This window comes from Scyliorhinus torazame, chromosome 15 (assembly GCF_047496885.1).
Source record: "Scyliorhinus torazame isolate Kashiwa2021f chromosome 15, sScyTor2.1, whole genome shotgun sequence".
Taxonomy (NCBI): Eukaryota; Metazoa; Chordata; class Chondrichthyes; order Carcharhiniformes; family Scyliorhinidae; genus Scyliorhinus; species Scyliorhinus torazame.
Window position 1 is genome coordinate 148,001,727 of NC_092721.1, and position 24,443 is coordinate 148,026,169.

General features: G+C 43.3%; 1 protein-coding gene across 4 annotated transcripts in view; it reads right to left on the reverse strand.

Annotated features, from left to right (window-relative positions):
• atp8a2 (ATPase phospholipid transporting 8A2) overlaps positions 1-24,443 on the reverse strand; it is an 890,601-nt gene that overhangs the window by 672,696 nt on the left and 193,462 nt on the right. For all 4 annotated transcript variants that reach the window (XM_072476889.1, XM_072476890.1, XM_072476891.1 and 1 more), the window contains 2 exons: positions 5,182-5,227; positions 1,925-1,965 (listed from right to left, as the gene is read on the reverse strand). In XM_072476889.1, coding sequence (XP_072332990.1) covers positions 1,925-1,965; positions 5,182-5,227 — 87 coding nt within the window. The remainder of the gene's footprint in view (positions 1-1,924; positions 1,966-5,181; positions 5,228-24,443) is intronic.

The following is a 24,443-nucleotide window of genomic DNA, read 5'->3' on the forward strand; positions in this document are numbered from 1 at the left end:
TTTTGGTCGAGCCTTAGCCAAAATAACACCAGAGCCTCAATTCCAGAAGGCCCACCCCTGAACCTGCAACCCACTATTTAGACTGGATGGGATGAGGGTGTGAACAGGGGTGGGAGATATTTCACACATCTATTGTTCACAGAGGGAGCAGCACATTTAAAAGTGCAACATCCTTCAATCAGAAGCAATTTCCATTAATGTGATTTCTAAAACATAACTAGTGGTATTTATTAAATGGAGAAAAAGGGTAAAAGGTCTAAACTTGCTGCCGTTATTTGGAGAAGCCAGGTTCCCGTTTGGGAGAGGTACGGTACCCCTTTGAAAATTAAATGTATATATATTTTTACTGAATTTTGCATCTGTACACCATACAATATGCGAGTGAGACGGTTCTTATGTACAATTTATATGTTCCCCTTTCATTGGCCTTCCCCACCCTTGCTCCTCCTTCCCCCCTTCTTGTTGGGGTCTTTCTTCTGTCGTGCATGTTGTAGGCTCTCTTTTGTTTTGTGTTTGTTACTGTTGCCCCCTCCTCAGTCTTTTCCCTTGTCCTCTTGATATTTCCCTGGGTTCTTTCCATGCTGCCCCTCCCGCAGAGTGACTTTATCCCAGTTGTAATAATAACAGTAAATCAAAAGTTTGGCCCTTTTAAACTGCCCACCTCTGCATTTGGCAGCCCTGTGGCTGTGTCTGCACTCTTTCTGGGAATGCCAGCCCAATTCCAATTTTCACCTGCCCATCGACTTGGCAGCGAAAATTTGGGCCTCTGAGCTTAATTTCCAATAACACTTTGGAAGGAACAGATATTTCAAATACATAATAAATGTAACACACTGCAGAGAGCTAGACCATCTTTTTCAAGTGCAGTGATCAATTTAAACTTAAACTCAGAAGCTTTTAGCCTGGATTTTATATAATTTGCTGCATCCTACCCATCACATTTGCTTTTCTTCAGCTAAGCAATGACAGTCCTGGATTATAAAATAAATTTCAAGTGATGAAACCGCAATTTCACATATTCAATGCTGTAAATATGGAAAATGTGTAATTGGGTAATTATTGCCCAAAAGTGTAGACTTAACTGGAGATCATATCTAGTAGATGTAAACAGTCCCCTCAATGAATCCATTGTTGTAAAATAAGTTAATATTTCCAAATTTAAAAAAAAAGTTACCATGTACTGATAAATTAAGTTTTCACTTGAAATTCTAGCACAATCTGGCCAACTGTTACAATCAGTTGTTCAGCTAAATTCTGATGAAGCTCTACCAAAATAAACCAAGTTGGAATGTAGTGGAAGGCAAATCATTATTCCGGTTATGTGGAATGTTTGGCATTATTTAAGTGTCAGTCAATGTTTTTAAAAGTCCTAATTTTTAGATTTGGTATTGTCAAGCACTGGGAACCCTGGTTCATATCCATGCTGGATTTATTACTGCACATATGAACAAGACATACCACTCTCTGAAGGATAACCCCACACCCCCGCAGTGTAGCAATTAGGTTTGAAAACGTCCCTGTGTTAAATACTTCTGGAGATGCTACAAAATGCTGCTGAATACTCTAGTTGTTTAATTCCAAGCTCTGAAAGTTTAATTTAAAATGATCCATTTGATTTTATGAAGTTCTTCTAATTGTTGCTCTCTGTAACAACTTGAGGGTGGCATGCGGCGCAGTGGACAGCACTGGGACTGCGGCGCTGAGGACCCAGGTTCGAATCCCTGCCCTGTGTCACAGTCTGTGTGGAGTTTGCACATTCTCCCCATGTCAGCCTGGGTTTCACCCCCACAACCCAAAGATGTGCGGGTTAGGTGGATTAGCCATTAATGCCCCTTAATTGGAAAAACATTATAATTGGGAACTCAATTAAAAAAAAAATCTCTGTAACAACTTCATAATTTTTTTCTACACATGAATCACATACCTCTTTCCAAATAATGATCTTCCACATGCCATTTCTTAAAACTGAAACGATAACAAATATTTCTTACCATCAAGTAGAATAAAAACTTGGAACTATGCTTTTTATTCTTTTTTTCTGTTGCTCGTGTTAAATGTTCACATCTGACTATTTACCTGTTACAATTAGAGCTTGCTGTCCCACGAAACATATTTTAAAAATCATCAACATGGCCACAAAAGTGACATTTTAAAAATTACTTAATTAAGGCACTTTTCATGACCACCAGGCAACTCAATACACATTACAGCGAGTGAAGTACTTTTGAAGTGTAGTCATATATGTAACGTAGGCAGCCAATTTGCAAACAGAAAACCCCCATAAACAATGAGCTAAAGAGCAGATAACCTGTTCTTTTTCAGATATTGATTGAGGGATACATTTCACGAAGAACACAAGGGATGATGCCCCCGCTCTTCTTTGAAATAAAGACATGGGATCTTTCACATCCATCTGAACAGGCAGATGGGGCCTCACTTTAATGGGTCATGCAACAGGCAGCACCTCCGACAATTCAACTCTTCTCCATTACTGCACTGAACAATCAAGTGTAAATTTTTGAGCTCAATCAGAGGCAAGGGTGCTTCTAACTGAGCCACGACTGACCCAAAAGTGAAATTTTGCTTGTATTAAGTTGAATTATGGGATTTTCATCAGTACTTTGGAAATAACTCTACAATTTATTTCACTGAAAACTACAAATCAATAATGTGTATTATGAGATATGAGTGGAAGAAACAGCAGGTAACTATTTATTCATTGAATAGTTTTCCTGTTTGTATGCATTATTAATGGTTATTGATATCCTTCTTTTGACATGTGCAGAACATAAATCAAGTTTACTTAATGGCTCTTAACGCAAGTACAACATAATTACTTACTCTGGCATTTTGGGCCTCATGCATACTTGACCTGATATGTTTTCTCTTGACAATAAATCACATTTTACTTCACGTTTAGTGTCAATTTATTATATTCAAAAGTAGTGCAGCTTCAATAAAATTGAGACTATTTTGCGACATTTTTGCCATAAAATTAAAATGAGACTATTGTGAATTTTTTACCATCTAACCTAATATCTGAACGTGGTTTGTGAAGCTGTAATCATGTTGACCACAATCACTTCTTTGTTGTTTTGATCTGTGTCGATCGAAAAACAAAAACAAATGTGCCAATCCAGACAGCACAAGAGTATTTTTATGGTTCATCATACTGACATCATCAACTCAAATACAATACTAAACATTCAATACAAACCATCCAAAGAAAGAGCACTGAATCTGTGCTGGAATTAATCAGACTTAACTGAGGGGTTAATTTTATATCAGTATCAGTTGAGATTTCTGGTGAAACATCTGATGGATTATAATCACAAAATATCTGATGGATTATAATCATGCATAAGCAAAACATCTTCTATCCATGCTGTACTCTTCCTTGCACCACATGCTTTCCTTGTCATGCAATGGTAATGCGTCTAATAGTCAAGTGAATTTATAAGTAAATAAGTTTTAAAATTTGCATTCGGAGATAGAGCTGTTAAATTTCATGGGAGTAAGACTTTTACAGCTTGCAAAGAGGAGGTTATTAAATTTATATGACCCAAAACAGGTGGCAATAGGAAAAACATGAAAGAGTTTTATATTTTGAAAAAAAAGTTCAAAGGGGTGCAGAGGACAATAAAATCGAAGATGAAAGAGTAAAATATGTTGAGCTGAGATCTGTTGGCTGTAGGAGGATGTAGGAGGAAGACATCCTGGAAACAATTCGGTCAGCGTGGGTTGCGAAGGTTGATCGGTTGAAGTGGGTCCCGACAAAACAATAGTTTGAAAAACACTGCCTTGGGGAGTAGATAATTAGAGACAGTGTGACAGTGTGTTCAGTTTAGTAAGATGATGTAGCTAATGAGAGGAGCCAGGGGTTGAAGCTTTCAGTTGAGGTTTTCAGTTTTAGGTTTGAATGTCCACAGACAAGAAGCTGTGCTCTCAATACAGTTCAGTTAAAGATCTGTCTGTGAGCTGACGAGCAGTTTCTGGAGAAACAGCCAGTTAAGATTTGACTGTGGACAACCAGCAGCTGATCTCAAGACAGAGTTAAAGATTTGCCCATGAACAGGCTAGGATCAATTTCTAAGGCCATCAGTTTAAACAGTAAGTTGATGGATATTGGTTGAAGGGCAGTATATTTAGAACGGAGATGAGGAGGAACTACCTCTCTCAGAGGGTGGTGAAATTGTGGAACTCGCTGCCCCATAGTGCGGTGGAATCTATGAAATGGTTTCAAGAAGGATATAGGTATATTTCTTATTTAATAAATGGGTTAAATGGATATGAGCAACAGGTGGGGTGATGAATTTGAGACCAGGAAGAGATCAGCTATGATCTGATTGAATGACGGAGCATGCTCGAGGGACTGAATTGCCTACTTCTGCTCCTAATTCCTATGTTCCTATGAGATAGGCAAGGATCTGTAAGCTGGGTCCTGAAGGACATCACCCTCAAAAAGTGGTTTATCCAAGACATCTCTTTAAGCAAGTATTCTGGAATCTGCTAACTGTATTTAAAAGCGACTATGACCAGAGATGGGTTTTGTTTGAGTGGAGATCAAGAAAGCAATTAGGATTGTTTCATTGTGTTATTAAGCATTGTTTAACTGGTAATTGAAAGCTATTTGTCTTTATGATGTTAAAGTACTGTGTTATTAATAAAATGTATTTTAATATACCATATTTCTATTTGTGTGTGGAATCACTCCTAGAGCAAGGTATCCTTTCCTCACAGACTTACAAATTAAATTAAGAATTGGGGTTTCCATCCAGTATCCTAGCAACAGCTGGGATTTGGTCCGGGTTCGTAATAACAGTTACTGAAGGAGTATTTTATTATATCTTCATTGGACTGGGTGCTTCAGAAGGTGGGCAGTGTTGGATAAAGAACTGTAGTCTTCATTTTTCAAAAAGTAAGCATTATTGATTAATTGCAGAAGTTTTCACAGTTCATCATCACACTAAATGGTTTACAGCAGGAATACAGGAAATACACCAAGAAATCCCTGCTGAATATATGTTCATTATGAATATGATAACAACTGGATCAAATTTGGCAATGTTAATTTGTAATACCCCTTGGATTTCTTTCAGTTTGCATAATTTATTATTATTCACAATAATGTCTGAGGCAGTAGTCCTCAAATAGTCTCAGCCTCACTTCTCACGCACTCACCTTTGGCTTTTTTCTTGTTGACATTATTATCAGCTTTATGTCTTTTCTGTTACAAAATAAAACAGAGAATTTAAGTACTTTGGGAAAAAAGGTCCTTTGCAATGTTTTGACATAATATTTCCTCCCGTTAAATAAGTCATAGATTTTGTTGATATACTTCCATTTCATGATTTTTCAAAATAGCCTATCGTGTCATTAGCACAGGCACAGCAAGAGTGCCCAATGTTTTAATGCTGAAGACAAGTGACAAGAGACAAACCCTCACACTATTGCCAAAAACATTTTGGAGTTCTGCCAAAAGGCAATTAAAAATATACATAACATGATAATTGGCAGGTAAAATAAATCACACACTTTTGAGATTTTGTAGAGCAAACTTAATCCATCCACCAGTATTTAAGAACCCATCAGTTGCCTTTATGTGAAAATATTTTGCATTTTATAATTTGACCTCCAGCACTGGGATAAAGAGCTGGCTTTTAAAGCAGACCAAGACAGGCCAGCAGCAAGGTTCAATTCCCGTACCAGCCTCCCCAAACAGGCGCCGGAATGTGGTGACTCGGGGCTTTTCACAGTAACTTCATTTGAAGCCTACTTGTGACAATAAGCAATTTTCATTTCATTTCATTTCTTCAGTCAGTCCTTTAAACACTCTTTGTACAAGAATTAACCATCTTTTACTTGCATAGCTCCTGAATATGCAACTCCAGTATTTCTGCTTTCATGATAAACACATATAAAACGTTATGTATTTAGGTGGGATAAACTTTATTATCAAAACAGCATGCACTATTGATTACCAATGCATTTGTGAATATTTTTGAAACAGCAAAGATAAACTTGTGTGATCACATGCACAGAATATATATAACTTGCCTAATCAAGTGCTTTGGTCACTACATATAACAGACCTCAACTAAATTATGTGGTATGAGTTAAGTCCTTTGATTACAGCTGGCAAATGAAAAACACAGACAACTCTAGGTTTTGGACAAAGCTTTTCTTTTCTATTGGGAGTACACGGAAACGTAAATGTGGCTGTGCTAATGATGTCATTCCTACAAAATCTGAAATTGTGTATTCGTTAGATTTTGGTGTCAACAAAATGTGTTCATGAACACATTAAAGATGATGCAAATTAAGGAAGGTAAGTGGTAGTTGAACAGCTCAGACCAATCCACATTTCAGCAAACAAAAACAACCAATATGACAGGTGCACTCAATATTAGGGGCGCTACTACTTTTTCTGCTAGCCGGTCTGTTTCACTTTGAAGATACCAATTTTAATGTTCCAGATTCTCGAGATTCTATTGCCGGAATTTTCCGGCTGGTACTGCTGGCAGCAAACACCCGCTGTGGGTTTTCTGGCAGCAAGGTGGTGCATGCACTGGGAAACCCCATTCATAGCGGCGGGATCAGAAGATGTTGCCGCTGGCTAATGGTGGGTTGCCTCCACCACCATGAAACATGCTGTGTGTGTGTGTGTGTGTGTGTGTGGGGTGTGTGTGTGTGTTTGGGGGGGGGGGGGGGGCGATAGGTCTCCCTGTGACTTTTAAATATGGCAGCTTAATATGAATATGCTGTCAGTTTGCAAGACTGTCAAAACATTTGACAGGCAATTTAGTGGAAGACTTTCACACTAATTCCCTGGAGCTGACAATGTGTAATATTCATTTGAACAAATGAAGGATAACTAATTAAAACCTCATGTTCAAAGCTGGAACATATATCCTCTAACTTACACGCTCGGTTTAATGGCCAACATTGGGAGGCTTCTCTTTCCAGATGAACGACTCCACTTAATATGCAAACTAGCAAGGTTAACAGTCAGTACACATCGGTAGAGTTGTACAGGAAAGTAACAGAACGTGAAAACATTTGGGAACAGGAAAACAAGACTTTTTTTTGAACAAACCTCTCTCTTTATGACAGATCTCAATCTCACCTGCATTTCACTTTAATTCACAATTCCTTTATTACTTCATAATCCCATTGATTATCTTCTGATCTATGATAATATTTGCCTCAATGGCAATACCTTTGTAGTTTATTCTACAAATAGTTTATTTTTGGCAAAAAAATTCTGCTCAGCTTTCTCACCTTCCTAATGCTTAATGTGCATCCGGATATTTGATTGCTTCAGCAGGGAAAATGCTAAATTTGTCAATAAAATTATGAATTTTTAAATTCAGGATTTAATCTAAATAACAAAATTCAATTAATAATCAATTATCCATCAGGACAATGAAGTTTATTATCCTCTTCTATTGATTATATTGAATCTCTTCTATTGATGATATTGAATACTGAGATTCAAAGTCTCAACAAAAAATATTGCATTAATAAAACTTAGACGAGTTTAATCACTATTCGCTGATGTAATGTCACGTGTTACACTGTGACATCATTGGAGCATTTTGTGGAATAAGACAAATTAAGAAACCTATTATTATTTATTGAAAGGATTTGGAACATTTATTTTAACAAACTTATTTCCTGTTATATTCGATATTGTAGTTGCAAAGAGAAAGAATCAGAGGTGACACACGTCGAGTTCGTATAAATTAGTGCATGAGGTTGATTTACAAGGTGCTATTCAAACATGGTACAATAGTGAACTCCACAAAAGCCCACAAAATGCTCCAATGCTGTCACAGTGTAACACGTGACATTACATCAGCGAATAGTGTTATTCTGATTCACAACACCCCTCCCTCTTTACTCCTTTAGTGTCTGATGCACGATCAATGACCACTAAAACGAGGTTGGAGTACAACTGAAGGCTTTAATAAGCTAGATGTTTCCCCCAGCAACTCAGGTGCAGAATGAGGGCTGCTGGGACGGCACGGGTTCTTATACCCCACCTATCAGGGCGGAGCTATTATACTCTCTAGCCAATAGCAAGCATACAGGTTCTACCAATGGTACTTCAGCCTCTCAGGTACCGTAATACCTATAATACCACAGTGTCCTTGGCATTTTACTTAATCAAACACTTTAACACAGATCCAACATATTATGACGTAAGCAACATTGTTATGTTATGGATATATATAGATACATAGAAGATAGGAGCAGGAGGAGGCCTTTTGGCCCTTCGCGCCTGCTCTGCCATTTACCATGATCATGGTCGATCATCCAACTCAATAGCCTAATCCTGCTTTCTCCCCATAACCTTTGATCCCATTCGCCCCAAGGGCGATATCTAGCCGCCTCTTGAATATATTCAATGTTTTAGCATCAATTACTTTCTGTGCTAATGAATTCCACAGGCTCACCACTCTTTGGGTGAAGAAATGTGTCCTCATCTCTGTCCAAAATGGTTTACCCTGAATCCTCAGACTGTGACCCCTGGCTCTGGACCCACCCACCATCAGGAACACCTTTCCTGCATCTACCCTGTCGAGTCCTGTGAGAATTTTATAAGTCTCTATGAGATGCCCCCCTCATTCTTCTGAACTCCAGTGAGAACAATTCTAACCTAGTCAATCTCTCCTCATATGACAGTTCCGCCATCCCTGGGATCAGTCTGGTAAACCTTCGCTGCACTCCCTCGAGAGCAAGGAGACCAAAACTGCACACAATATTCCAGGTGTGTGTGGCTTCATCAAGACCCTGTATAATTGCAGCAACACATCCCTGCTCCTGTACTGAAAACTTCTCGCATTGAAGGCCAACATACCATTAGCCTTCTTTACCACCTGCTACACCTGCATGCTTACCTTCAGCAACTGGTGCACAAGGACATCCAGGTCCCCCTGCACACTCCCATTTCCCAATTTACAATTGTTCAGGTAGTAATATGCCTTCCTGTTTTGTTTACAAAGTGAATAACCTCACACTTATCCAAATTCTACTGCATCTGCCATTGATTTGCCCACTCGCCCAACCTGTCCAGATCATGCTGTAGGATCTCTGTATCCTCGTCACAGTTCATCCTCCCACCCAACTTGGTATCATCTGCAAACTTTGTGATGTTATATTTTGTTCCCTCATCCAAATCATTAATACATATTGTGAATAGCTGGGGTACATTAGTAAGACAGTCCCTTGGGTGGAAGTCTGTCTCATTTTGGCAGAACACGACGTTCAGGAACTTGGCTCTTCGGGGTACTGGGAGTGTTTTCTAGTACACTGGTCGGTATTACATCTGGCAAAAACAATTCAGGATCTGTCTCTGGTTGTGTGGATGATTCTGTTGTAACAGATTCCATAATCTCGGCAGCTGTGGTCCTCAAGTCATGTATATCACTGTCCATACTGTTGTGGTGAAAACATACGGTACAGATTCTGTAATCTCAATATGTGCTGACGATAATTGGCCAGCATGTTGACTCCAAATTCCTTCATCATCAGATTGCACAGAATATGAAATCAAACTCCTTTTGACTCATACAATTGCTGGAGTACATTTTTCACTGGAGGTGTCATTTCTTGCGAGGATACGTTTCCCATTGTCAAAGACTCGGTTTTTGGAATGTTGTTCCCTTCTAACCACTTGCATCTGATGTTGTTGCCTGACTATCTCTGAAGTTGAAGGGGGGAGTCAAAGGAATGGACAGTATACGAAGTTTCCTTTTGAACATCAGTATAGCTGGTGAGCTATGGGTTGCTGAATGCGCAGTGTTTCTGTATGTCAGTGAAAAACTACTGACATGTGTAAGGTAGCAAGCCTTTATTCCTCAAAACCTTCACTGCATGCTTGAGCGATTGTATGAAACGTTCAGTGAAGCTATTGGTAGCATGGATGGTGGGGGGCAGATTTGATATGGCGGGTGCCACAGACATTCAGATAGTCCTCGAATTCGGAGTACCACTATCGCTCACAAGTTGTTGAGGTCACCTGAATCCTCATCAAGCGTTCCCATGGCCTGTTCCATAGTTGTCGATTTTATGGTGGCATCCTCCGACCACTTCAAATGCACGTCAACCATGACCAAAAACTAGTGATCCTGCGTGAGGTTTAATCTGATTCAGCTAAAGGTGGTGTTCATTGCGCACCTCACTTGGGCCAGGGTGAGTCGATTCTTTAAAGGGGTCGAGGAGAAGTGTGAGTGGCGCTCGAGAGGGCCTATTCACCACATGTACATGTTCTGGACCTGCCCCGAGTTGGTGGGGGTTTAGGGGCCTTTTTTAAAAACACCATATGGACTCTCCTGAATGCGGGTCCAGAGACATGCCCGTTTGTAGTTGCGTTTGGGTTGTCGGACCAACCAGAGCTGAGGACAGGGATGGGGGTGGGGACGGACGCTTTGGCATTCGCTTCGTTACTGGCCTAGCAATGGATTTTACTGAGTTGGAAGCAGGCAACACGACCTAGCGTCACAGCTTGGCTCGGTGATTTGATGGGAGTTTTTGTATCCTGAGAAGGCCAAGTTCATGGTGAAGTGGTGGATCGATGGGTTCTATCGTAGATGGCGGACGTTCATATGGCACAAGGATCTGGTCACTGTCAACTGTTGGGGGGATAGTTCTATTTGGGGGGGGCATTGTTATTCTTTGTTTTTTGCTTTTTTATTGTTATTATGTTTGCTACTATGATTGTGATTTGAATAAAACAATAAAAGTTTTAATAAAAATATTTTAAAAAAGATTAGTAATTATCTTTCTGGTCTTGTTGATCTTGCAGCGGCAGTCTAGACAAAGCGTTTGCGCGCTGTTCAGACATGCGTTCTTCGATTACGTAAGCATGTGCCGACAAGATTAGCAGCAAGCGAAGGGACCCCCTTATGCAGAGGACAATTGTTAAGGGACAGTGGCCAGTCACTAATAGACAGTCAAATAAATAATGGTGGAATCTTCGAATACCAAAAATAATGCCGAGAGCTTCTTTCTCAGCTCTTTTCTTGAGCAGAGTTGGATTGAGCACTGATCAATATCCTGAAAGCAAATGCTATTGGTCGCTCTTTGCCTGAAGGCATTATGTTCAAGATAATTGTTCCAACCCCATAGGGTGATGCATCACAAGCAAGCTGCAGCTTCAGTTTTGGGTTATAATGGATCAATTACTCCAATCCCTGTAATAATCCAGGGGCTGGTTTAGCACAGCAGGTTCAATTCCCGTATTGGCCTCCCCAAACAGGTGCCGGAATGTGGCGACTAGGGGCTATTTGCAGTAACTTCATTGAAGCCTACTTGTGACAATAAGCGATTATTATTTTGCTGACATTTTGGTAAGCATCCTCACAATCTTTCGTCCAGAGCCAAGTTGGCTTGTTACAAAACAATACAAAGCCACTTCACCATTAACTTGTAGCTAAGTGTGGTACAAACTTTCCATAGTAATTTCATAATCCTCAGAAACGGCCTTAACTGAGTCAATGTTCTGCAATCGTAGAACATCCAGGATCTCCGACATCGTCTGAGGTTCTTTATGAAGACCAAGGTGGTCGATGATTTGTCCAATATAGTAAATAAAAGATTTTTAAAATGTGCACTTCTCTTTCTTGACCCTAATATTATGCAATTGCAACATTGCAAGAGTAGCTTCTAAGTTCTTTACATCTACATTGTTTAAACCTGTAATCAAAATGCCACCCAGGTAGCATTGCACACCCAATAGCCCACTCAAGATCTGATCAATAGATCATTGGAAGAGTGCCAGTGCTGATGTTATCCCAAACAGTAGCCTGGGCAGCACGGGGGCACAGCGGTTAGCACTGCTGCCTCACAGCACCAGGGACCCAGGTGCGCTTCCAACCTTGGGTGACTGTCTGCGTAGAGTTTGCACATTCTCCCCGAGTCTGCATGGGTTTCCTCTGGGTGCTCTGGTTTCCTCCCACAGTCTAAAGTTGTGCAGGTTAGGTGGGTTATCCATTCTAAAAAGTGTCCCTTCGTGTCCAAAGATGAGGTGGGGGTAGGGAGATAGAATGGGGAAGTAGGCCTAGATGGGGTGTTCTTTCAGAGGGTCGGTACAGACTCAATGGGCCAAATGGCCTCGTTGTGCACTGTAGGGATTCTATGATTCTTTAATACCGAAACAGACCCTGGTGTGTTACTATGGTCAGTCATGGTTGAGACTCAATAGCTACGTTCATTTCTAGATTCAATTTTGCTACATTTTTGGTCACCTGAGGGGCCTTTGATAATTGGTAGAGGGTACTGATCAACACATAATACAGCATTGATAATCGTCTTGAAATACACGCATATTCATATTGAACCATCCTCTTTAAGACTAGAATGATTGAGGTTGCCCAATCGCTGGTGGTAGCAGGCTCAATGAGTCCTGTTTTTGGTAACCTCTTGAGTTCTTCTTGCACCTTACCTTGAATTGCATAGAGTATGGTACCCATTTTCAAATACTTCAGATAAAGGCAAACAGCGTGCCTGAGTTTTAATTCGATCCCAGCCATGGACCCAAGTAACCCTTGAATACCTTTGCATACGTTCTCAGATGTGGTTGAGGATCATTCCTAGAATCAACAAGTTGGTTTCCAATAGTCCAGTTTAGCTGAATCTTACTTAACCAAGTAAGAATTGTTACAACACCAGGTTAAAGTCCAACAGGTTTGTTTGGAATCATTAGCTTTCGGAGCATCAGTGACTCACCTGATGAAGGAGCTGCGCTCCGAAATCTAGTGATTCCAAACAAGCCTGTTGGACTTCAACCTAGTGTTACAAGACTTCTTACTGTGCCCACCCCAGTCCAAAGCCAGCATCTCCACATCATGGTTACTTAACCAAGATCTCCCAAATAATGCTGGAATGTTTCCTTGAACAATGTGAAAAGGCAACTCCACTTTCTGCCCGTTAACTTCCACAGTCACCTTGATGAAACCTTTCAGTGGCACGGCCTCCTCGGTATGTGTCCTCAATACCATATCAGATTGTTCTGATGGCAGATACGTCAATTTCTGACAGTATAATCAATTCAGGTATAAGTGATAAGGCAGCGCGCCTGAATCTACTTCCATCTTAATAGTGTTCCCATTTAATTTTGGTTATACCCAAAATTGTTCCTGGTCTCCTTGTACTGCTAGAACACAGAGTTTAAATTCCTTAAGCTGGACGGCACAGTGGTGCAGTGGTTAGCACTGCTGCCTCATGGCACCGAAAACCCGGGTTCCATCCTGGCTCCGGGTCACTGTCTGTGCGGAGTTTGCATATTCTCCCCGTGTTTGCGTGGGTCTCCTCCCCCCCCCCAAACAACCCAAAGATGTGCGGGGTGGGTTTATTGGCCATGCTAAATTGCTCCTTAATTGGAAAACAAAAATAATTGGGTACTCTAAATTTATAATTTAAAAAAAATTCCTTAAGCTGACTTGACACATTGGTACAAGGTAAGTCTTCAACTGGATCACTTGACTGATAAACGCACCCTGTAGACTTTGCAGTATTTTTCTTGGTACACTTATTTTGTGCTGATGAGGATCGGCATGCCCAACATGCCTTGGGAATGTGACCAACTTCACCATAATTTTTGCATTCTTTTCTCCTTGTTCCAACAATGTCCTGCCATATGTCCCACTTGGTTGCAGCAATGACATGGCAGTATCTTGGTGCACCAGCTTCTCACAGCTCCAACTTTAGCTCAAACTAGCAAAGCTTCTCTCGCAGCAAGTTCCACAGACAATGCAACTTCTGTAGCAGATTTTAGGGTTAATGCTGCTTCAGTCAACAATTCTCTTTGGATGGCTTCATTACTGAGGCCACAAACTAAGGGATTAAGATGGAGGAAAAAGATCACAGAATCTGATGTTTTTGAACTCAATAATGAGTCCTGAGGACTGAAACGTGCCTAATCCCCCAGTGAATTGGGTTTCACTGGAGCATTGCAGCAGGCCAAGGATGGCCATGAGACAAAAATGCTGAGCCAAAATGGAAAGAAACATGAAAGTTAGGGTCATGGTTGCAGGATGAGCAAAGGTGTTCCACAAAGCGGCCACCCAGTCTACATTTAGTCCCCGCAACGTCGAGGAGACTACACAGGAAGCAAGGAATATAGCAGACCAAATTGAAGGAAGTGCAAGTGAAATGTTGCTTCACCTGAAACAAGTGCTTGGGGCCTTGAATGGTGAGGAGGAAGGAGGTAAAGGGGCAGATGTTGCACCTTATGCAATTTCAGGGAAGGTGATGTGGGGAGGGATGAGAAGTCGGGCATGATGTAGTAGTGGACCAGGATGTCACAGAGGTAATGATTCCTGCAGAATTCTGACGGGAGAGGTGAGGGGAAATGTGTTTTGTAAATGCAAACACGAGAAAAATCTTCCCCAGAATCCTTCTGAACTGCTTCGTAAAATCAGGAGCTGGACATTCCAGTTGAGGTCTTCAAGGCTGGAGGTCAAGACCTCGTTGAGAAGCTCACTGAAGCTCAGTCCATATGGGAACAAGGAACCATCTGTAAGAATACAAAACGCTTCCATTCTCTATGTCAGAGACTTGGAATTCTGTGGAAAGTAACTCACCTCCTGATTCCTCAAAGCCTGTCCACCATCTACAAGACACATGTCAGGAGTGTGTGAATGGAGGGAATATTTGGTGAAGTTAGATATAAAAGCCTGGGTTAGAATGTGTTTCATGGCTGAAGACATGTTTTAAAAGAATCTGGGTTTGAAAGACAAAAAGCTTTGGTGTAATTAACCATCAGAAAAAGTTTGGGCTAATGACATTTTGTTTTGATTAAGGAGATTCCCTGGGGAGTTAATCAGTTTTCAATGCCATCGCTGGGTGGATCGAAGGCATCAGGCTTTTTTTTTTAGGCATCAGGCTTTTTGAGAAAGCATTTTCAGTTCTGTTCTGTTCTGGATGAAGCTCAGATTGCAAATCTGGTTTTGCTCTCTGCAGTTTAGTTAAAAATAGATCAACAGTCTTTAAAGCAGTGCAAACTTGTCTGAGGCCACGGGGGAGCTGAACAGCCAGTTGAAACAGCTTTTGAAGACATACAGCCAGTTTCTGTATGGGTTTGACCAGAATCAGAGGCGCAATTCTCCCATCGGGAGACTAAGTCCCGACGGCGGAGAGAAAACCGGAGTTTTTCACTCCGGCGTCGGAGGCCGTTCCCAGCCCCCTATTCTCCCGCCCCTGGGGGGCTAGGAGCGGTACCGCGTCATTTACACGCGCCAGGCCTTGGTGCCACGTAAAAGCAGCGCCACGTAAATGACGCGACTGGTGCTGCGTAAATGACGTCACACGCGCATGCGCGGATTGGCCAGCGCCAACCCGCACATGGGCGGTTGCCGTCCTCCCCGCGGCCGTCCCGCAAGAAGATGGTGGATTGATCTTGCGGGGCAGCGGAGGAAAGGAGGTCCTCCTTCAGAGAGGCCGGCCCGCCGATCGGTAGTCACCGATCGCGGGCCAGGCCCCTTTTGAGAACCCCCCCGGTGCAGGAACCCCCCTCAGGCCCCCCCCCCAGCGTTCCCACGCTGTTCCCGCCGGCAGCGACCAGGTGTGGATGGCGCCGGCGGGAACCTGTCGTGTTGGGCAGGCTGCTCGGCCCATCCGGGCCAGAGAATCGCCGCTCGTCCATCACCAACGGCAAGCGGCGATTCTCCCAGCAGCCAGCCGTTGTTCGCGCCGTGCCGGTTTGGGGGGGGGGGGGAATCACGTGCGGGCGTCGGGACGGCGTGGTGGGACTCGCACGGCGCCCGGGCGATTCGCCCACCCGGTGGGGGGGGAGAATTCCGCCCCAGATCTTTTCTGTAAAGTAGTGTCAAGAGATCTCCTCTTCGCAAAGAATACCTCTGTAAAGCAAGCATTCCTCTGTTCCATTTATATTCAAGGTGGATTGAGAGCCGAGATGGTCTATTTTCTTGTTGTTTAAGTGGGAATGAAGATCAAGGTTAAGGATATTTTATTCACTCTATTGAGCAGTATTGTTTAAGCTATTTTTTGGTGCGATGTTAAAGATTTTAATACGGTGTACATAATAAAGTTTGTTTTAATATATCAGATCCCTATTTCTTCATGCAATCACTCCTGGAGCGAGGAATCGTTTGTTCACAGTCTTAATAAATTAAAATAAAATATTGGGGTTTCAGTCCAGTAACGAGCCACTTTTGGGGTCTGCTCTGGGATCGTAATAAGTGTGACAGAATACTCACCCTCTTGCCTGATTAGTTCAAGTTCAACCCTCAAGCAGCTCAACACCATCCAGGACAAAGCAGCCCACTTGCTTTGCACCCTTTCCATCACCTTCAATATTCATTTCCTCCACCATCGTTGCACAATGACAGCACTGTGTACCATCTACAAGATCCACTGCAGCAACTCACCAAGGCTCCTTCATCACCTTCTAAACGTACAATCACCGTCTCCTAGAAGGACCAGGGCAGAAGATGCATGGGGACACCACTGCTTGCAAGTTCCTTTCCAAGCCACACATTATCCTGACTTGGAACTATATCGCAGTTCCTTCACTGTCACTTGTTTAATATCTTGGAACTCCCTCCCTAACAGTACTGTGAGTGTACCAACGCCACAAGAACTTTAGAGGTTCAAGATGGTGACACACCACAAGTTTCTCATGGGCAATTAGAGATGGGCAATAAATGCTGGAGTAGCCAGTGATGGCCATATCCCCTAAATGAATAATTTAAAATATACATATACAAGCAATAAGGAAGCAAATAGTCATGCATAGATAATAGAGGAATCTCATTTCTTTCCACTGCAAGCAAAATCTTCACCAGAATCATTCCGATCTGCTTAGTACAACATCTTGACCATGATCTGCTGCTGAGAGACAGTGCAGTTTCAGAAAAAGGTCAAGTAATCACCAATATAGATTTCACAGCTATGCAGCTCCAGGAGAAATACCAGCAACAGCACATGCATCTCTACACCACATTCATTGACCAGACCAAGGCCTCTGACACAGTCAGCCATAAGGGCTGACTGGTAATGGGGAAAATTGGCTTCCCTCAGAAATTCATCAAAATGGTTCAACAGAATGTTTTTCTCCGCAATGTTCTCCAATGCCTTCCATATTGGTGATTCAAGCATCAACATCAGTATTAAGGAGTGGGAAGCTGCTCAATCTCAGATGACTTCTGGCAATGACCAAGCTTTCAGACTTTCAGAAGGCACTCAACACAACAGAGTTGCGAGAAAATGTATAAAGGGACAGTAGTAATGTGGATACAAAATTGGCGGAATAATTGGAAGTAGTGAGTAAGGGTCAATTAATATTTTTCAGGCTGGAAGAAGGTTCTGGTGGTGTTCCCCAGGAGTCAGTAGTGGGGCCCTTGTTTTTCCTGATAAATATTAATGATCCAGATCTTGGTGTGCAGGGACAATTTCAAAATTGTGGATGACACAAACCTGGAAGTATTGTAAACCATGAAGAGGACAGTGTAGAACTTCAAAAGATCATCGACAAAATGGTGAAGTGGGCAAATAGGTGCCAACATGGAGAAGTGTGAAGTGATGCATATTGGTAGGAAGAACATGGATAGACAATGTAAAATAAGGGATAAAATTCTTAAAGGGGTGCAGGAGTAGATAAAGCTGGGTGGATGTGTGCATAGATCATTGAAGGTGACAAGTCAGGTGGAGAGAACAGTTAATAAAGCATATAGTCGCGCTCGCTGGTCCCATCAGGGGGGGGGGGCGAAGGCGCTGGCTGGGCTAATGCTGGAAATGGGAGGGGTGGACCCTTGGAGGTTCCTGCACCCAAGGGAACGGGAATATTCGTTTTTCTCAGCGGTCCATAAGGTATACTCGCGAATCAACTTTTTTGTGGTGGGGAAGGCTTTGCTGGCTGGAGTCAAGGGGTCGGAATACTCTGCAATTCCAGTGTCAGATCATGCTCCACATTGGGTGGATATGGTGCTAGAGAAGGGGGCAGCGCAGAGACCGGGGTGGAAACTGGATGTGGGGCTTTTGGGGAACCAAGTATTCTGTGAGAAAATTGAAAAGGTAATTAAGGAATATGTAGGTTTCAATTGCACGGGTGAGGTGTCGAAGGCAGTCGTCTGGGAGGCTCTAAAGGCGGTGGTGAGAGGTGAGGTAATTTTGTTTAAGGCTAGGGTGGATAAGGAGGAGAGGTTGGAGCGGCAGAGGGTAATAGATGAGATGTTGGAGGTAGATAGGAGGTATGCAGAGGATGGGGACCCGGCGAAGCTGGAAAAGAGCAAGGAACTACAGGCGAGCTTCGACCGACTGTCCACCAGGAAGGAGGTGCGCCAACTGAGACGAGCAAGGGGTGCAGTTTATGAACGTATGTTATGCAGCGTATGTTAGCAGGTCAGCTCCGGAGGGAGGCAGCGGCAAGGGAAATTCTTCAGGTGAAGGATAGGGCAGGGAAGTTGGTGGTGGCCCCAGTGCTGATTAACAAGGTTTTTGAGGAGTTTTATAAGAGGTTGTATAAGTCAGAGCCACTCGGAGGAGACCGTGAGATGCAGGAATTTCTCGATGGGCTGGAGTGCCCGAGGCTAGGGGAGGGGGACAGGGCTACATTAGAAGGAGCAATAGCGGAGCAGGAGATAAAGGATACGATTGGGAGGATGCAGTCGGGGAAGGTGGCAGGGCCGGATGGGTTTCCGGTGGAATATTATAAAAAATTTAAGGATAGGTTGGCACCCCTGATGGTGGGGATATTTGAGGAGGCGACAGGGAAGGGGGTGTTGCCGCAAACCTTGGGGCAAGCATCGATTTCCCTGTTACTAAAAAAAGATAAGGATCCGACGGAGTGTGGGTCGTATCGGCCCATATCACTTCTGAATGTGGACGTAAAAGTGTTGGCGAAGGTACTGGCGGGTAGGCTGGAGGAGTGCCTTCCGAAGGTAATAGGGGAGGATCAAACGGGGTTCGTGAAAGGGAGGCAGCTGTTTTCGAACATTAGGAGGGTTTTGAACGTTGTTATGGCACCGGCGGAAAGAAAGGAAACAGAGGTAGTTGTGGCATTGGACGCCGAGAAGGCGTTTGATCGAGTAGAATGGGGGTACCTGATGGCAGTGCTGGAGCGGTTTGGGATTGGACCAAGGATTGTGAACTGGGTAAAGCTATTATATAAGGAACCGAAGGCGAGTGTCCGCACAAATAATATCAGTTCGAGATATTTCTCTCTCTACCGTTGGACGAGACAGGGATGTCCTATGTCCCCCCTGCTGTTTGCACTTGCGATTGAGCCGTTGGCCATCGCATTGAGAAGTTCGGGAGCATGGAAAGGAATAGTGCGGGGGGGGGGGGGAATAGAGCATAGGGTGTCCTTATATGCTGACGACTTGCTGCTCTATGTGTCGGAGCCGAGTGTGTCGATAGGAGGAATATTGGAACTACTGCGGGTATTTAGGTCTTTCTTGGGGTACAAGTTGAACCTGGACAAGAGTGAGTACTTTGTGGTGTCTCGGCCGGGGGTGGGGGTAGGGGTGGGGGGCTGCCATTCCGTAGAGCAGAGACTCATTTTAGGTATCTGGGGGTGCAGGTTGCCCGGGAGTGGGGGAGGCTTCGGAGGTACAACATCACTAGTTTGGTGGGGAGAGTATGGGCTAGAGCAGAGAGAAGGGTTTAGGTACATGCAGGTTCGGGATTTTGCCAGGAAGGAGATACAGAGCTTCCCAGAGAAACCGGCCTCCACATTGCTGGAGGAGGTGTTGACGACAAGGGGACTAGAGAAGGGGGCAGTGGTGTACGGAGCTATTCTAGAAGAGGATAAGGCACCATTGGAAGGGATCAAAGCAAAGTGGGAGGAAGAGCTGGGAGAGGTTATAGAGGAGGGGGTCTGGTGTGAGGTGCTCCGGAGAGTGAATGCATCCACCTTGTGTGCGAGGTTGGGGCTGATACAGCTGAAGGTGGTATATAGAGCGCACCTCACGAGGGCGAGGATGAGCCGATTTTTTGAAGGAGTAGAGGATGCGTGTGAGCGTTGCGGCCCGGGGGGGGGGGGGGGGGGGGGGGGGGGGGGGGGGATCACGTTCATATGTTTTGGTCCTGTCCAAAGCTAGGGGAGTACTGGAAGGAGGTGTTGCGGGTAATTTCCAAGTTGGTGCGGGTGAAACTGGACCCGGGTCCCCAGGAGGCCATATTCGGGGTGTCGGACTAGCCAGGGTTGGAAACGGGAGAGGAGGCAGATATCATAGCCTTCACCTCGTTGATCGCCCGAAGGCGGATCCTGCTGGGATGGAGAGCAGTCTCTCCACCCAGTGCCCTGGGGGACCTGTTGGAATACTTGACCCTTGAGAAGGTTAGGTTCGAACTGAGGGGAAGCTCGGAGGGGTTCTACAAGTCATGGGCACTATTTATTATGCACTTTCAAGAACTGGATAACATCGAACATTAGTTGGGGGGGTGGGTGGGGGGGGGGGGGGGCTATGTAGATTAAGGGTGACTATGGGTAATCCCTGATCCCTTTTTGTCATTTGTTTATGTAAACATCTGGGCTGAGGTTTGGGGGTTGGTGGGCGGATGGGATCGTTGTTATTATGGAGATTGACATATCTTGCTGATTATTGTTTATTGTTGATGGGTGTAAATGTGGGAGAAAATGTGAAAAAGGAGAATAAAAACATTTTTAAAAAATAAAATAAAGCATATAGTATTCTGAGCTTTATTAATAGAGGCATAAAGTATATGAACGAGAAGGCTCTGCTGAACAAAAAACCAGTTGACTTCCGCTGGAGTATGGTGTACAGTTCTGGGTCCCACACTTTAGGAAGGATGCTAAGGCAGTGAAGAGAGATTTACAAGAATGGTTCTAGGGATGAGAAACTTCAGTTATGAGGATAACTGAGGATAGATTGGACAGGTTGGGATATTTCTCCTTGGAGATGAGAATTCCAAGAGGAGATCTGATATAGAGATGTTCAAAATGGTGAGGGGCTGGACAGAGTAGATAGAAAGGAAACTGCTCCCATTCGGAAAAGGATCAAGAACAAGATGGAAACAGATTTAAAGTGATTTGCAAGAGAAGTAATTGTGATATGAGAAAACCTTTGGGAATGCACTCCCTGGGAGTGCAGTGGATATTGATTCCAAATAAAAATGGGGCAGCCTCCTTTGAAAGCAAGTGCACATCAGAGAAACACAAACAGAGTACACCCTGAGCCAGCAAATCACCCAAAACTCGGTCCGATAATCCTGTCCTATTTGCAACAGAAACCTTTGGGTGCAGGTCAGTCTCAAAAGCCTTCTGTGCCCACCAAATCTGTAAAAAGTACCACAGATAATGAACATAGTCAGCTTTGCCTCAAAGGACAAAAAAGAAAAAAAAGAACTGCACGGCATCAATTAAAAAGCAAACCTAACCAATTAATTCACACCGAACATGTGGAAGAAATAATTGTTTTCTCCACAGTTCTAAGTACAAGTCATGCCTCCTCTGCTGTCAAAATATCATCCCAAACCATAAGAAGTCTGTCTTGCCCTTTTACAAACTCATAAATCTGCTCTAAGCTTAATGTTTATTTCACTATTTACACATGGTATCGGGCAAATAGTATTTTAGGGATTCATTGAATTTTGAATTCATCTACCTAATTGCTAAGATTCACCTTCTTCACAAGCTTTTTATAAATATAAAGGTTTTACGTAAACCTGAAGGCTAGACTTCCCTACCTTGGTTTCTTACTTAAAGAGAAACTGCTTTCGGTTGAATTGCGTTCTAAAAAGCAAAGTTTGGCATGGGCTTTCCCAGTTATGGGATTTAATCTGTTCTTTGACCATGTCTTCTGCTCACATTCCTATCATTACTCTCCAGTCTGAGGGCAGCATAGTGGCGCAGTGGGTAATCCCTACTGCCTCACGGCGCCGAGGTCCCAGGTTCGATCCCGGTTCTGGGTCACTGTCCATGTGGAGTTTGCACATTCTTCCCGTGTTTGCGAGGGTTTCGCCCCCACAACCCAAAAATGTGCAGGTTAGGTGGATTGGCCACTCGAAATTGCCCCGTAATTGGAAAAAATGAATTGGGTACTCTAAATTTATTTTAAAAAAGGAAAAGGAAAAATGATTCTCTAGTCTGTGACACTAACTCATCAATATCTAAACACAAGCTCAAATAAATCCATTAGCTGCAGAAAATTCAGACATTAAACTTGACAACCACGGTAGCATTATGGATAGCACAATTGCTTCACAGCTCCAGGGTCCCAGGTTCGATTCCCGGCTTGGGTCACTGTCTGTGCGGAGTCTGCACATCCTCCCCGTGTGTGCATGGGTTTCCTCCGGGTGCTCCGGTTTCCTCCCACAGTCCAAAGATGTGCAGGTTAGGTGGATTGGCCATGATAAATTGCCCTTAGTGTCCAAAATTGCCCTTAGTGTTGGGTGAGGTTACTGGGTTATGGGGATAGGGTGGAGGTGTTGACCTTGGGTAGGGTGCTCTTTCCAAGAGCCGGTGCAGACTCGATGGGCCGAATGGCCTCCTTCTGCACTGTAAATTCTATGATAATCTGTAAATTCTATGAAACAACATTGCAACACAATGCCTGTGTGGAATTTGCACATTCTTCCCATGTCATTCCAGAAACAAATTACTAAATGGCACAAAAACATTTAAATCAGTCCACAAGCTCCACAGATTGAAACAACATAGCGTTTGGAAATGAAGATCTTCAAGGCAAACAACATGCAAGTGGGCATGAATGTGTTCTGGAATTTGCACTTGGATTTGAGATGTTCCTGCCAGAACCCAAAACTAAAGGAGAATCTTTCAAGTGCAGAATCTCTGAAGTCGATGATGCCAGCCTCTCATATCCAAAACCACAGTTAAGAACAGTTAGTTCCACAGAACGCTAACTGACAACTACACAAAATATTGTCTAACTTCTGAGTGTTCATTCACATAAAATGATAAGACCATAAGACATAGAAGCAGAATTAGGCCACATGGCCCATAGAGTCTGCTCCGCCATTCAATCATGGCTGCTATTTTCTCATCCCCATTCTCCTGCCTTCTCCCCATAACCCTGATCCCCTTATTAATCAAGAACCTATCTATCTCTGTCTTAAAGACATCAGTGAATAGACCACCACAGCCTTCTGCGGCAAAGAGTTCCACAGATTCACCACCCTCTGGCTGAAGAAATTCCTCCTCATCTCTGTTTTAAAGGATCGTCCCTTTAGTCTGAGATAGTGTCCTCTGGTTCTAGGTTTTCCTACAAGTGGAAACATCCTCTCCACATCCACTCTATCCAGGCCTCGCTGTATCCTGTAAGTTTCAATAAGATCTCCTCCCATCCTTCTAAACTCCAACTAGTACAGACCCAGAGTCCTCAAACGTTCCTCATACGACAAGTTCTTCATTCCTGGGATCATTCTTGTGAACCTCCTCTGGACCCTTTCCAAGGCCAGCATATCCTTCCTTAGATACGGGCCCAAAACTGCTCACATTACTCCAAATGGGGTCTGACTAGAGCCTGATACAGCCTCAGAAGTACATCCCTGGTCTTGTATTTTAGCCCTCTTCACATGAATGCTAACATTGCATTTGCCTTCTTAACTGCTGACAGAACCTTCACATTAACCTTAAGAGAATCATGAACAAGGACTCCCAAATCCCTTTGTGCTTCTGATTTCCTAAGCATTTCCCCTTTAGAAAATAGTCTATGCCTAAATTCCTCCTTCCAAAGTGCATAACCTCACACTTTTCCACATTGTATTTCATTTGCCACTTCATTGCCCACTCTCCTGGCCTGTCCATGTCCTTCTGCAGCCCCCTTGCTTCCTCAATACTACCTGTCCCTCTACAGATCTTTGTATCATCTGCAAACTTAGCAACAGTGCCTTCAGTAACTTCTTCCAGATCATTAATGTATATTGTAAAAGGTTATGGTCCCAGCACAGACCCCTGAGGCACACCACTAGTCGCCGGCTGCCATCCTGAAAAAGACCCCTTTATCCCAACTCTCTGCCTTCTGCCAGTCAGCCAGTCATCTATTTATGCCAGGATCTTACCCTTCACACCATGGGCTCTTAATTTATTTAACAGTCTCCTATGCGGCACCTTGTCGAAGGCCTTCTGGAAATCTAAATACATCATGTCCACTGGTTCTCCTTTGTCTAACTTCCTTGTTACCTCCTCAAAGAACTCTAACAGATTTGTCAGACACGACCTCCTTTTGACAAAGCCGTGCTGACTCAGTCCTATTTTACTATGCACTTCCAAGTACTTTGCAATCTCATCTTTAATAACAGATTCTAAAATCTTACCAATGACCGAAGTCAGACTAACCGGCCTATAATTTCCCGTCTTCTGTCTCCCTCCCTTCTTAAACAGAGATGTTACATTAACCACCTTCCAGTCCTCTGGGATCCTTCCTGCCTCCAGTGATTCCTGAAAGATCATCACTAATGCCTCCACAATTTCCTCAGCTATCTCTTTTAGGACC